The sequence below is a fragment of the Caretta caretta genome, chromosome 9 (genome assembly GCF_965140235.1).
Source record: "Caretta caretta isolate rCarCar2 chromosome 9, rCarCar1.hap1, whole genome shotgun sequence".
Lineage (NCBI taxonomy): Eukaryota > Metazoa > Chordata > Testudines > Cheloniidae > Caretta > Caretta caretta.
Genome location: NC_134214.1, coordinates 32,090,119 through 32,105,788, shown reverse-complemented (window position 1 = coordinate 32,105,788; position 15,670 = coordinate 32,090,119). Strand labels below are relative to the sequence as shown.

The window sequence follows — 15,670 nt, the reverse complement described above, 5'->3', positions numbered from 1 at the left end:
AAGAGTGGGTCAGCATACTTAAAGGGGAAATGCGCATTTCTCTCTCTCTCACACACACAGCATGTGTGTCTATGGCCTTGGCTACACTTACAGATGTACAGCACTGTGAGTTAAATCCGCCTTCGTACAGCTCAGTAGGGGAAGCGCTGCAGTCTGTCCACGCTGACAGCTGCTGGAGAGAGAGTGGGTTTTTGGGGTGCTGAGAGTGTGTCAGCACGCTGTCTTGTAAGTACAGACCCCTCTCCCTCCCCCTCCTCTGTCTCACTCACTGAAAGCAAACTTCAGCTGTTTCTTTTTTTCTCATACACAAGATAAGCAGCCACTCCCCAAAATGAACCCCAAACTCCCTTTCCCCCCTGCTCTTCAAGCAAACATTAGCAGTCGGCAATCCAAGGAGCCCCCCTGCCTGCCTCTCACTCATTCAAAGCAAACAGTAGCTGTGTTTGTTTTTTTGACAAGCAGCCCCTAAATCGGAGCTTTGAAATGTCACTTCCGTGTCCAGAGTTCACAACAAAACAATAGAGGACACTTCAGTTAAAAGGATTATGGGGAGTTTCCGGAGGTCAATCAGTACGTAATAACATTACTCCCCTTTTACGCTGGAGCGTCTCAGCCAATGTGCAACAGCTGTTAATCCTCTCGGGGAGGTGGAGTACCAGGAGCGCTCCAGCCAGGGAGTCAGAGCGCTCTACGTGCCTTGCCAGTGTGGACGGGGAGTAAGGTAGAGCGCTCTGGGAGGCTTTATTGCGGTAAAATGTGCAAGTGTAGCCAAAGCCTCTGTCTCCAACTGCCATGCTGTCTCCCCTCCCTCCATTCCTGCTGCCTTCTAGAGTGTGAGGCTACATTAACAACGAGTTTACCCCTTGAAGGCTGAGCCAACTGCTAGTTCATCATTCAGCAATAAGGCATTCCCTGGGAAATATCCCACCCCTCTGACTTCACTCCCTCAACCAACCTTCACAATCATCACTGCTGTGTACAGTATTAAATTGTTTGTTTAAAACTTATACTCTGCGTGTATGTATATTTTTAAAATCTTTTGTCTGGCAAAAAAAATTTCCCTGGAACCTAACCCCTCCTATTTACATTAATTCTTATGGGGAAATTGGATTAGCTTAACATTGTTTCTCTTAAAGTCGCATTTTTTAAGAACATAACTACAATGTTCAGTGAGGAGTTACTGTACTTGAAAAATACATCCTGCTGTAATGGTAGAGTAGTGCAAACTCTTCCCCTTTGCAGCAGCCGGGAACAACTGTAGGAGGTTAGAGTGTCACATTTATTAGACTTCTATAAGTGGAATGTGATACAAAAGCTGGAGTCCAAAACAGCCTGTCAAGCAGCACCTTAGCAGAAATTCCATCACCCTTCCTGGTATTTAGGGTTGGTTTCTTTCCCAGCACATTGCTGTTGGATATGTTGGTGGAATATGGCACCCCCTCTGTTTGGTTGGTTTTTTTTTTTTTTTTTACATCTTCTGTCTTGTATGTTTAATCCTTTAGGAAATTTACAAATGTTACGTGATCACATACCAGGGTGGATAAAAATCAATGATTTAAAAAAAAAATAAATAAAAACATCGGATTTTTTTTATTTAAATCAGATTTTTTTGATAAAATGCTTTTTGAGGAAAGAACCTATCTAAAGATAGTTTTAATTAAGATACATTATAGCTCAAAGATATCTCATCATGGAATAGGGATTATAATTTCTAATTCTATAGTATGAGACATTATATTGGGAGGGGATAACTCAGTGGTTTGAGCAATGGCCTGCTAAACCCAGGGTTGTGAGTTCAATCCTTGAGGAGGCCATTTAGGGATCTGGGGCAAAAATTGTGGATTGGTCCTGCTTTGAGCAGGGCGTTGGACTAGATGACCTCCTGAGGTCCCTTCCAACCCTGATATTCTATGATTCTATATTCATATAATGTTTAAGAAAAGTTTTGTAAATGAGTTCCAATAGTTCATGGATTAGGGACCCAATTTTATGGGGTTCCAGGGGCTTCTGTGTAGATTATTAGGTTAATCTTTCTAGCTATACCATTAGGGATGCTTAGTTTTGCAGTTCTCAAACTGTGGATTAATGTTTCCAGACACAACACATTTTGTTAACAGCAAAAATGTTTTAAAATACATAATATATAGAGGTGAGAAATAACACACTGCAACCCTATTGTCCCTGTGCAAATTTGTGTACACAGAGTCAATCCTTTACCTCTCTAAAAGTGCAAAGTTTCAGAAAGTTCAATGAACAGAAGATTGTTGGGGGCGGAATAGATCTGGACAAGGAGAAGAAATCTGGAGATAAACGTGAGAAGGGCGGGACAGGCAGTAGAAACAAAAGTGAAACTGTTTGAGCAGTATATTCCAGAAGTCTTGAAGTCTTTCTGAGTGTAGCTAGGGTGACCAGATGTCCCGATTGTATAGGGACAGTCCTGATACGTGGTGCTTTTTTCTTATATAGGCTCCTATTTCCCTGCCCCTGTCCTGTTTTTTCACTCTTGCTGTCTGGTCACCCTAAGTATAGCTGTCATTGATTTGAGGTCTACCATACCATTCTCTCACTAGAAGGGAAAACTTACAATGGCAGCAGGCCGTAAAAGAGACCTAGTTTGGGAATAGGAACCATTCAAGAAATATCTGTTTGCTGATAATGTTTTAAAGAAAGTCACATCAGTGAACTGGTGGAAGTCACTTAAGCACTTGGATTCAGAGACTGTTGACATGATAATCTCACTTTCAACAGCAGTAATTTCTGCTGGTGTAGAAAGAATATTTTCTTCCTTTGGACTAATTCATTCCAAGTTGAGAAATCGTTTGGGATCTGAAAAAGGAGAAAAGCTTGTTTTTCTTTTCCAGATTATGAACAAACAGGAAAATGAAGGTGAAGACTACTGAGTTAGTTGCAGAAGTAAATATTTTAAGTTTCTCATGTTGACCTGGCTGACAGTCGATTTTTTTTTAAATATTTCATTTAACTATTTTAGTTAAAAACAACTTTATCAAAAACAAACCTGATTTTAAAAAACTTGAATGTTTAACTAAATTCAAATGCTTGTTTTGTTAAAATATTATATGTTTGCTGTTGAAGAAAAGAATCCAGAATACATAACATTGTTGTTTTAGTTGAATAAAACAATTTAAATATCTGTCTGGTGATGTTCTCCTAATATAGCATGGCAAGAAAATCCTCCAAATATTAATGATTAACCTGTTGAATTGTTTCAGAGTAACAGCCGTGTTAGTCTGTATTCGCAAAAAGAAAAGGAGTACTTGTGGCACCTTAGAGACTAACCAATTTATTTGAGCATGAGCTTTCGTGAGCTACAGTTGCATCCGTATGAAGTGAGCTGTAGCTCACGAAAGCTCATGCTCAAATAAATTGGTTAGTCTCTAAGGTGCCACAAGTACTCCTTTTCTTTCTGTTGAATTGGAGATAGTTCACTTCATAAATATCTGCTTCAGTTACCTTTGGTAAATAAAATAACCAAACAATCATTTATTTTCTGATACAGCTGTAAAACTAATCTGAAAAGTTTTCAGAATAAATCACTTAAAAATGTATAGTGTGTATCTTCTAAAAATGAAATCTACATCTATCTCTGAGTTGTGAAGAATATGTATTAAGGTTATAACAAACAACAAGAATGCACTTTTCTGTAGAAATCCATGATTAAATCGAGTCTTCCTGACTAGTGATTTAAATCAAATCTACCCTGTCACACACTCTCTCTCAGACTAACACAGCTGCTACTCTGAAACCTCTCAAAAAATAGTGTACAGTATTATTCACTATAACTTTACAACAGTGGCTATGTCTATACTACAAGCTTCTGTCAGCACAGCTGTGTCAGTCGGGCGTGATCGCTGACTGACATAGCTGTGCTGACAGAAGCTCCTAGTGTAGATGCAGTTATACTAGCAAAACTTCACTTTTACTGGTCCAGATAACACTCTCATGGAAGCATGAGAGTGTTATTATACTGATATAAAATGCAGCTTTGCCAGTATAGGTGTGTCCATGCTAGGAATGGTTTTCTTGTATAGTATATTGGTGTTCCTGTACTGGTAATGTACTTCTTATGTAGACATAGCATAAGTGTTACGCTTAATATGCTGGATCATATGCCTCTGTACCTGCCTCTGCTGATGCTCAGAGTTTTCCAGTGCCTCTAGTAAGGAACTTACAAGGGTTTTGTTAATTTAATTCCGCTGCTTAAGACAGCTGTGGCCAGCAGCCCAGGCACTGGAATTTTCAGTAGACCCAGGAAGACGACACTGCATCAGTTCATGTTTGGAAGGTTATTTTCAAAACATCAAGGTTAGAAAATTATTTTCTTTAAAAGGTGGAGAATTTCAAATTATGTCGTAAGCCTTCCATGTTTTCCCATAACAAGTGAGAAGGGCGGGTGTTTCAGGCTTTGCTGTGCTCTTATTATTTTTCAAAATATGCTCATTTTAACATGTGGTAACCAAATCATCCCTGCCATTTGTCTTTCATCCACTCCTGTCTTGTCATACACCTAGCTTGTCACTCCGAGGCAGGGACTGTCTTTTTTTATTACATTTGTGTAGGGCCTAGAACAGTGTTTCTCTGGTTGTAGATTGGGGCCCTTAGGCACTAGTGTAACACATCATAATGGGATATGGAAAAAAGGTTTGAAGTTGGTAATTGGAAAGGAGGAAAAAGTGTTTTCAGAAAAGAAGTGTGGCTTTTTAATTTACATCTATATTCCCAGTTGCGCCAGTGAACTGGTGTTACTACCACCACTATGCTTGAGCTGTGCCTTGTGTTACCTCAATAGTGAAAGTAAGACCTGTTGGTGCAGGTGAAGTGAGGAATGTGAAGATAGAATTGTATGGAGGATGGGAGGTGACACACTTATTGTTTTCAATTTTTGAAGCCTGGCGGCACTTTGTATCTCCTTGTGGGCATTGTATCCTTGGCTTTTGTGGCTTTGGACTTGTCTCCACATGAAACTTGGAGTTCTCCCATTGGTGATGGTAATCCACCTCCCCAAGAGGTGATAGCTAAGTCATCAGAAGAATTCTTCCATCGACCTAGCGCTTATTTTCTAGTGTAGACCAGCCCTTTATTTAGTTCAGTTCTTGAAGCTCTGTCCAACATTTATCTTAAATGGATTTGGTGGTGTTAAAAATGGAGGTGGTTTCCTTAAAGCTACACAGTGCTTGCAGAGGTAAGTGCTAATATCTTGGTCAATTGGAAACTGGCCATAATCTTAGCAAGGTATTTCTTAGACTACTGGTGCCTGCATTGTTCCAATCTGGATTGATGAGGAATAACATTTTCTTAATATGACATGTTTAAAAGACAAATTTCTTACAACAAACAAGTCTGTTAATGCTCAGTAGCTAAGACACCTCTACCCCCATATAACGTGACCTGATAGAACACAAATTTGGATATAACATGGTAAAGCAGCGCTCCGGGGGTGGGGGGTGGGGCTGCACGCTCCGGTGGATCAAAGTATGTTCGATAAAATGCAGTTTCACCAATAACGTGGTAAGATTTTTTGGCTCTCGAGGACAGCGTTATATCGGGGTAGAGGTGTATTGAGGAAATTTAAAGAATTACCAAATTTTTAGTTATCTCTACATTTTACTTTTAATTTCAGTTTAAACATAAATGTTGTATGAAACAGCCATAAGTTACAGAGGATCCTCCTGTAGTAGTGGAGATTTCTGGAACATATGTATTTAATGTAATTTGCACTTTTTTCTATTCTGTGGCATCTCTCTAAAAATGTTTTCGATTAACAATAATCATCTAAAATTAAGGATCTTACTCGTTGAGAAGGGAAAATTGAACTTTTTCAGCCACTGTTAAGAAAGGTTTAATAAGGAACCTCTTCTAAACTAAATACCCTATTTATGATGAGACCATATGTATATGTACTGGTCTTCATGTTTTGTCATGTATGCATTAGTTTATTTAATAATAAATTGGATATCTTTAAGTATAATCGCTTTTACATAAGGATCACTTAAAAAGAGACATTGTTTTGTTCAGCCATGAACTAAAAGCTCGCAAAGCTTAAGAACTTGTTGCCAAAAACCATCTGTCTTTGGCAAGGCCTATCTGTTGCACATACTAGCAAACCTTTCTTCACAGTCTTTTTTAGATAACTAGAATTTCAGTGAAAGGTGAGTAGGGGATTCTAATTCTGTTACTTGTCTAAAAAGATAACTCTGCAAATTGCCTTTTGCCTTTCTGTAAAGCACTGAATTATCATTCTTATTTTCAGTATGATATGTTGAGTAACAATAAAAGCCAAGTAAATATAGATATTACATAAGCACCAGTGTAAAACTGCATGGACTGAGTCATCTTCATTTTGTTAATGGGGTAAAATTAGTTTGTATCAGTTTGAATTGAGTTTGCCAGTTTTTAATAACAAAAGTAATTACTAGGCAGGTTATAGTTCACTATAAACATTAATATTTGATTTTTTATAGATAGTATTTATTGAATGAGAGAGGTAGGTTGAGGTTTATAAAGTGTGTTTATGGAAAAGGTGCCACTTCGTCTGTAGCTTGAAGGTAAACTTTATCTTGGATTTTCAGGCTCATCTTCTCAATGTTACTACAACTGCATCAGGTTGAATCAGATAACTTCCTGGCTCTATGTTCTGGGAAGAACATAGCTAATAGTCTATACTCCTGGGGGAATTTTGTGCCAAAAAATTAAAATTTTTGTGCACAATATTTAAGATTCTGCAAAATTCTGCATATTTTATTTGTCAAAATAACACACTATAATCATGCCAATTTCAATTAATTTGGTAATTTTTTTCAAAATACCTGTCAGCAAGTATGCCTGTAACAGTACAGGTTTCCTGCATCCCTCAGAAGCTGTGCAAAGACTTGAGGGAGTCAGGGGTAATGGAGGAGCTGAGGGAGAGGGAAGTAATTTCTGGGATGGAGCCTGGGTATGGACTTAAGAGGTGGTTGGGTGTGGGTGGGAGAAGTATGGAACAGGGTTTTTTTGGGCAGAGAGGGATTGTTAGGGAGCCTCCACCATGTAGACCCTGGATGACCCCAACCCTCTCATTCAATCAGACACATCTGCCCCATCCTCATGTGTCCCTGCATCCCCTTCCCACATCCCTATGTGGCCATGCACCCCACTCAGCCACCCCTTCCCCTATATGTCCCTGAAGACCTTCCCCCATCCCCACGTGTCCCTGTGCCCCCACTCAGCTACCCCCAACTCCTATGTGGCCCTCCACCCCCACTCAGCCACCTCTTCCCTTCATTTGTGCCTGCACACTCCTCTCCCTGTCCCCATGTGGCCCTGCACCCCCACTCAGCCTCTGCCCCAGTCTTCCCCCCCCATAGCCTTTCTGAATCTGTCTGTGACCCCCCCCCCCATGTGCCCCGTGCTGTCCATCACCCCATATCCCATGCCTCCTAACCTGGCCCCACTGGCAGGTGCTGTGCAGAAAGCAGCTTCTTTCTCTTCCCTATTCCTAGCTGGGGCTTCTCCCCCCGGAGAGCAGCTGCTCTCTGTTCTGGTGCCATAGTGGCCCATGGTGGGCGAAAGGAGTAACTGCAACACCTTTCCGGCAGAATGTATTTTCTACAGGGGGAAAAAAAAATTCTGCATGGCACATGAATTCTGTGCCTGTGCAGTGGTGCAGAATTCTCCCAGGAATATATTATAATAGTATGTCTGGATATGGCTTCTGTTTAAACAGAGGCCCAAGGAATCTGTATTTAAACAATATAGCTTGGTTAAAAACATTTTGTCACCTAATGATTATATCACACAGACTTCATACTTTAATTGAATATGTATTCTGTTATACTTCAATATACTTATTCATAAAAAGGAGTGAAGTGGTGGGAGGGGAGAAGTAAATCAAGCTAATGTCTAAAAGTAGAGCTGTAAATTGCAACTCTACATTACAATCCTTAAATAATCTTTCTGAGGTTTAACTCTCAGACAGCAAGATATTTTTCACTAAGTTTGCAAATTCTTCAAGTGAGCCATTTTGCTATGTGATTTCATACTTCTGAATTGAATATAGCCATAAAATGATTGGATAGGTGAATTAAGTGATTAATTTCATGCGAAAGTATTAGAATGTTTGTCTAAAGATAAACTTTTTTGAAAAATTAAAAAAATACTCCCCACAACTTAAAATGCCCCAAACCAAATCTCCTTCCAAAACGTCAATGATAAAATTGTAAAATAATCACAAGAATGCCAATAGATTATAATGTGTTGCAAAACCTTGAGCAAGTAGAATGGATGCATGTTTTTGTCCTTTCCTATCAATTTCTGGTTTCCCAATACTAGGCTATATGGAGCCATATTTTCTTCTGCACTGAGGTCTACTTGTCAGAGCAGGTTGTGGGAGGGTGGCATTTGGGAACCAGTTTTACAGCTCCTGGACTCTTTGGGCTTATCTATGCTTGCCTTGCACATTAGAGCAGCCTATAGATCTGAAGGAGTTTCTAGGCACTGCCTGAACAGCTTTAAGTAGTAGTTTGCAGCGTATGAATCCAGGCCATGACTTTTCTAACTCTTGGATTACTTGCTTGAATTTGTCCCTAGTTGGCAATGATTAAAAATTATTGCTACCTGATGGATTTTTGGAGATCAGTGTAATCTATCTTGTTGGTCTCATTCTAGTTCTACAGCATAAAAAGCCATCGGAAAAATTAATACTCTTGTTTGTTCTCGGACAGCACAGATTGAATTGATGTTGAGATTGACCCTTTTCTTCTCTCCCTCCCTCCCCCAAAATTTCTGGAATGGCGCACTGGTGGGATAAAATAGAGAACGTTGTGCTTTTATGCATTCTGTACGTGAGTTTCAAATGCTGTGTCCAATCTGGGATGTTCCACATTCACCAAAGATTTTTATCCAGTATGCTGTCCTATATCCCTTAGGTAACATAGATGAAATTTCACATTATACATATCCCCACTGTTGTTGAATAAGTTATGTACTAATGAACAGATACAGCCCTCCGAAGGGTAATTTCTCAATCTCCTATATTATGCTTAATAAAACAGCTTAATTTACTTATTGGACTATAGTAGGAAACAAACTTAAGATTTGGTCTAGATGTCCTTAGGCTCCTGTATAAATTCCCTACAAGTATTGTACTTTTGGGTGCAAAATGGTTGCTTTAATCCTCGTTTCTTTTTTGGAAAATTGTAGTTCTAGCAGCTGCAGGCTTGTGGATCACTATAATAAGTGGATTACCTCTTGTATACTTAGTTTTACCATGTTTATGGTGTTAGAGATGTTTTCAAATGCATTACAGTTTTCTTTCTGTCTTATTTGGTAATTGATATCCTTCTCTTTTGTGGATATAGCTGTCCTATATACATACAGACCCCTCAGTGTTCAAGTGAAAACATTCTCTGCAAAATAAAGGTTACTAACGTCTACCAGCTACGAGGTTAAAGGCTAATATTAGAAAAGATAGCAAGAAAGAAGTAGAAACAAGCATATCTTTTAAAAATACTCAATTTACTATTCAGAGAAAAGCAACAATGATCTTTACTTTTTAACAAAATTTATTCATCAAGCTAATATCAATTACACGAAATACATTTAAAGTTTAATTTAAAATAAAATTTGATGTCAGCTACTATGTGTGTGACTAGTAGGGGTTAACTTCATTGGGTTGGAGAGGTTAAGATTAATTCCATCCAGATCTGGTTAATCACAACGTAGTAATAACTTGTACTAATATTACTCCTGGGGGAATTCTGCATGCACAGAATTCGTATCCCCTGCAGATTTCTGGGGGGGGAGGGGGGACTTTTGCCAGGGAAGCAAAGGGAAGCCCGCAAGAGTGGTCACATGGCCCTCCCTGGCATTGCAGGCCTGTTGGTTTGGGTGCCTGGAGCAGCTGTTAGAGATGTAAATCACTGCTGGGACTTGGTGGAGGGTGGGAGCTCTGCAGACTTGCAAGAAAGAGAGACGCTCTGTCTCTCTTGCTCACTATTGTGGCACACTCGGCATGGAGAGGTGTGGCTTTGGGGTGTTTCTGAGGAGATAGGTGTGGGGCAGAGCAGAATGTAGCAGCCTTCCTGCTTAGTGAATTGTTCCCATTGTCTCTGTGAATTCCCCCAGGAGTATAAAACAGGTGTAAAAGTTTTAAGGCTCCTTTACATTGCCAGAGTTGTGTGAAGGACAGGATAGCCTTATAAATGCATATGGTGATTTAGTGATTAGAACTGGTCTAAATTTTTGGACTGAAAAAAATTCCCATCAAAATGTGCTCCATTACCTGTTTGGTGCTGTCCTTTATGGAGATGGTCAATAGCCAGCATAAATAGTGAGTTTGATTTCCCAGCCCTCACTTGCTCTTCAGTTGCCTATGATGTAACACTTAGCATATGGCTGCATATATTTGTTGACTAATAACTAGAAATAAAGGGTCAAACCTAGCAATATTACTATTAGACAAAGGGAGTTTGGGGATTTCCTCCAGTGCACCCCACTCCCATTCTCTAGCCATTGTACTGTATTCTAAATAAATTACCAAAATAATTGAAACTGGCATGATTATGTTGCGTTATTTTGACAGATAAAATATGTAGAATTTTGTAGAATTTTAAAATATTGTGTGCAGAATTTTTACATTTTCACGCAGAATTCCCCCAGAAGTATAAGATCAACAAATCAAATTTAGTAACTAATTTTATAGCTTAAGACAAATGTAATGAAGCAAATAACATTATCTTTGAAGGCACTTCATGTTGACAGTGTCTAAGCAGGATCAATGCAACAGGCCTGGAATTAGTGTTTAAGATGGCCTCCCTCCCTTCCTGAATCCTGGTGGAAGTGATGAGTTTGTGAAATCCAGAGAGCTGAATTGAGATGTTATGGATAAGGGCAAGAGCCTTTTTTCTATATCAACCCACATTGAGTGTACCAGTTGTGTTGCTCAAATATTTAAAAAAAAATCTTAAATATATGAGGGTAAAGATGCATGCCAGGATAGTGGTGGAAATGAGAATGGAAGCCCAACAGCTGCATCTGAAAGGGCCAATGTCTTTTGCTTATCAGTAAATGCTGCTAGTATATTCCTAAGTGACTTTTTTCCCCATCATTTGCAGGTCAGACTGCCAGATGCGGTACAAACAACTGGATCTGCCGATAGTCACGTAAGTCCTAAAGAATATAGCTATTAGATTGCAAAGAATACTTCACCTATTTTGCCACAGTCAGCCCCCACTGCTGGGTAATAATATAAACTATCAATATTCATTAGTAAATGATTCGCAGAATTATTTTAACCTTGCTTTCGAGTCTCATGCATGTGTGTCTGCCTCTTGGGTTTTTAGCGTAATCCATTTGCACGTTTCCGAGATATGACACTCCTCATTTTAGCACTTCAGAATATTCTTAAATAATTTTGAAAACAATAATTGCTTAATGATGGTACTAGAGAATTTGTCTTCCCCTCACCTCTTTCTTGCCAGAAAGGGTAGAATACTAGAACAAGATTCTTTCCTTCATAATAAATACCAATATTAGAAGAGCTGTATATAATATTCTTTGCAACGGCAATAGATGTTTGAATAAACTAGTTGTAAAGAGAGTATATATAGTTGAACAATTTCTTCAGTGTTATAGACAAAGTGTAGCTCCTTGCCTGCTAAATTAAGTGATCTTTTAAGTGATCTGGTGTGTGAACTATTGTTTTCTAATTTAAACCTCTGCTTTTTAGAATGCCTAGTAGAGCAGATTTCTACAAAATCGACTGGTTAGGTTACTTGTTCTTGCTTTAAAAAATTTTTTTTTGCCTTCTTCTGATGATTTCTTATTTATCCCCGTTATATAGCTGGTAAATTGATAGGTACACCAGCTTCTGAGCCAACACACAAATGATCAGCCAATATATTCAATGGCCAGGGTTGGGTACACTGGATGGGGAGGGCTCTGAGTTACTGCAAAGAATTCTTTCTCAGGTGCCTGGGAAATAGAGCTCTGAAACACAGCACCAAGCTTAGTTTGCGCACAGGATTTTTTCAAAATTTCAGTCTGTGTATGTTAGGTGTTCTGTTATCAGCTGCAAAATTGCATATAAATCACCAGCATTATTGTTTAATGACAGGATGTAAGCAGCTTCATTACAACAAGCATGGCGTTAGTCTTTGAGGTGGCCTCCCTCCCTCAATCCTGGTGCAGAGCCTTTGTACGAGTTAGAAAGACCTAGTTTGAGTTCAATTTCAGGTTGAATTTACAGGCCCGGTAGTTACAAAAATATCCTTTTCCTTTATTTAAAAAATTTTTTTGTGTGGTTTGCTCTGAAAGTTGAGACAGTAAGCCTGTGGAGCCCCCGATCCTACTTATGGTTGCTTTTTAGACTACCACTGCACTTCAAAGCTGAATCAGTGCATAGCTTAACAAAAGTAAAAAAAACAACAAAAAAACAACCTACAATGTTGATGATTTACAAGCAATTTTGAAGCTGATAATGGAACACTTTACATTCACAGTTTCAGTCTAGTTTTGTATGCAGGATGGTGTACCAGGTATGGTCACAAGCCAATACTTGTGGCTTCCTTCCCTCACAGGGGAGAAACCACTGTAGACTTCACCAGCTCAGTTTTGCCTGTGCTGAACACTTGCTCCCCAGCAGAAATGGGAAAACTTGTTAATAAGCTTGCTAGCCATATGCCCACAAAAAAGATGAGGGGTGCATCAGCAAGCTCTGAAGACAGTGCCGTGGTGAGAAATCCTTTATCCACCCCAAGCCTCTAGGAAGGAAGAAGGTGCTAACAGAGCATTGATCCTGGATCTTGCTTGGGCTTTCCATCCTTTGTATCAGCCTCTAGTTAGTAAGGCATTTGTAAATGGGGACATTTCTCTTCCCTCCATGCTCCAACCTGACTATTTAAATGGAAGCTTTCTCCTCCCTCCTTCTGTCTCAATTACTCTCCTCTTCCTGGCAACCTCTATTTTTTTGGATGGGGGGTATTCCCCCAAAATTTTCAAGTACCTGGCTCTTTTTATAGTTTTTCTAAGCAGTATATAATTCTTGTCAATTTTGTAGCTGCTTACAGGATTTTGTATTCCAGCAGTGAAACAGTCTAGAACCTTGTTAATTTCATGCTGCTTGGGGAATTATTTTTTCCAAGTCTGCTGACAACACTGTATTCGTTCACATTTGGAAAGTTTTCCTGGGAATCATAAGGGCACAAAACTGCTTTAAGATGAGTGAGCCACTTCACTCCCCAGGCCAAACTTCTCAGTGTTCAAGAGCAGTGAGCCTTTGGCCTTCTTATTCTCTCGTTCCAATTGTTGGACTCTGTTCTTGTCACACATCTAGGGCGGTGCATGTATGGACACCAAGCAAGTATTGTAGCTCAAGTTATTTCAAGCAATAGCTTCCTACAGTGCTATTTTCATGCTGTGTAAAAATGGCTTTGAGAAGGAAACTTCTATTAGAAGTGGTGTTAAATGACTAAGGCATTGACATTTCTGATAGAAATTCCATTCCAGACAGAAGTTTTTCCAAAGCTAACATTTATTTTTTTTGCAGCTGATTTTGAAATCTCTTTGGTATCATGACTAAGTTGTTCAGCTTACTCACTTTAACTTCTCACAAAGTGTGGGACCTGTTATTTAAAGAGGTTATGTGTTGCTGAGATAGCAGTCGTTAGCATCATTGTGTATAAATGAGTTGATAGCTGTGGTAGGGCTTCAAAAATATTTTGGAGGGGGTGAAGTGTCATACTATATGTAAAGATGTTCTGGTGACTACTGGGGATGTTTTCCTTATTCCCATATTGATTCATAGTTTCAATAACAAATAAGTTAAATTATTTAAAAATTGAGATTAATTTCTACTGTCTTTTGACTATTGGAATTTCAAAATAAGTTTGCTGCCTTGTCTCTTCTCCCCTTGCCAAACCTCCCCACTGCCCATTTCTTGGAGAAGTTGTCCTCCTTCTCAATGCCTTACTATCTATCTTCAGTCAGCGAAGCAGGAGAATCCTGCAGATGATGAGTTATTACTATTTCAGTATGCAGGTGTAATTTTACTATGTGATCTTCCTTCTTTGATAGTCTTATGGGGGAGAGATGAAATTGGGAGAGTCAAGGAGAATGCGATATTGGGGAATGAAGGTTTTAATTGCCCTGGGGCTGAAAAGGCTCAAGAATATAACTTTCCTCTGTATCATCCCACAGCAAAAACATATATTGAAATTCTTCAATACTCCTTTAATTTTATTTCTATTAAAATCCTCCATCACAACTGGCTAGGATCACAAAATATTCTTCTGGCCAGGAGAATTTAATTAGCTGCAGCTCTTTTCAGTGCCTGTCCTTATTTCTTAAAGGACTGCAGGGGTTGCCTCTGAGTTATGGAGCATATTGTTCTCCAGGTTTAAGCAACTAGGCATCTTCAGCAGTGTCAGCTTCTGCTGACACATGTACTGGGCTCACAGACTTTGTTAGGTTTCCCACAGGTTAGCGCAGAACATACCACAAGACCACCAATCTAGCTCATCTAAGTTTGGACGTTAAATGCTTCCTCCATAAGCTATTGCGGAATAGCTTTAAATTATCAAAATATTTCAAAATTGTGTTGCTGTTGGAAAACTACCTGTCCTGAGAGACAAGTCGAGGAGGACTTCAGTTTTTTTCCAAGTAACTAAATCAGCAGATTGGGTGAGTCCTTTCAGGTAAAATGTTTCTTTGGATGTTAGATTCAAATGATGAAATGCATTTAAAAATTACTTCTCTAAACATTTTGTTTTCTGTTCCTTTTGTAGCCTCTTTTGGAAAACAAACTTAAAGCATTCAGTATTGGCAAAATGAGTGCTGCCAAGAGGACTTTAAGTAAGAAGGAACAAGAGGAGTTAAAAAAGAAGGTAATGGTAAATAGACAAGGTTTTTTCTTCTTCTTTTATATATGAAATTATCTTGCCATTTACTTATCCAAACAAAGAACTGGCAGTGAAAATAGAAATTCTGTTTCAGAGAATTAGTTGTAACTTAACTTTTTAAAAATTTAAATAAATAATACTGTAACTGTACAAATTTATTTCATGTGGTAATTTTTAAAACATTTGCTGCCAATTGTATTGGGGCGCACAGAGGTCTGCCTTTGAAATGGGAAAAAAGCCAGGTTAAGTCTAAACGAGAGCTCAGATTCTGTGGCTTTCCTGAAAGCTTTGGGTTATGACAGACTGAATGTCACAACAGTCACTGGACTGTAAAATCAGTCCCTCCCTTTGACCTGCTATCGCCTCAGGTGACTTTTTTCTGTTGTGTGGTTTTATGTTGTATATTATTTTATTTTAATTTCTACCAAGAGAATCAGTGGCACTGTTCTGTTTAGATATTTCAGTGCTGAAAATGTTTTATTCTACAAAATAGATTTTATTTTCAAACTAGAGATTTTTATCTTGGGAACACAGTAAATTTATGTTAAATATGGTTTGGTGCAGAAATGCACATATCTGATGTAAAATGGCTTAAGAACATCTTGAAATTTTGGAATTTTAGTAAAGGCCTTTAACATGTTTCAATATATTATAACTTCTTGATTTAGCTTGTGTGATGTCAACTCAGCTAATTAAAGTTGGGGGTTTTCAAAGAGCCTAAACAAGTTAAGTTCTCAACTTTCTCTGAATTTTCAGTGGGATCTAGCTTCCTACCCTCC

At 38.8% G+C, this 15,670-nt stretch overlaps 1 protein-coding gene across 6 annotated transcripts in view; it reads left to right on the top strand.

Moving 5' to 3' along the window:
* U2SURP (U2 snRNP associated SURP domain containing) overlaps positions 1-15,670 on the top strand; it is a 72,035-nt gene that overhangs the window by 12,111 nt on the left and 44,254 nt on the right. For 3 of the 6 annotated variants that reach the window (XM_048862956.2, XM_048862955.2, XM_048862953.2), the window contains exons 2-3: positions 11,109-11,156; positions 14,778-14,876. In XM_048862956.2, coding sequence (XP_048718913.1) covers positions 11,109-11,156; positions 14,778-14,876 — 147 coding nt within the window. Of the gene's footprint in view, positions 1-11,108; positions 11,157-14,777; positions 14,883-15,670 lie in introns of all 6 variants that reach the window. The other 3 variants (XM_048862954.2, XM_048862950.2, XM_048862951.2) reach the window with 1 other exon arrangement.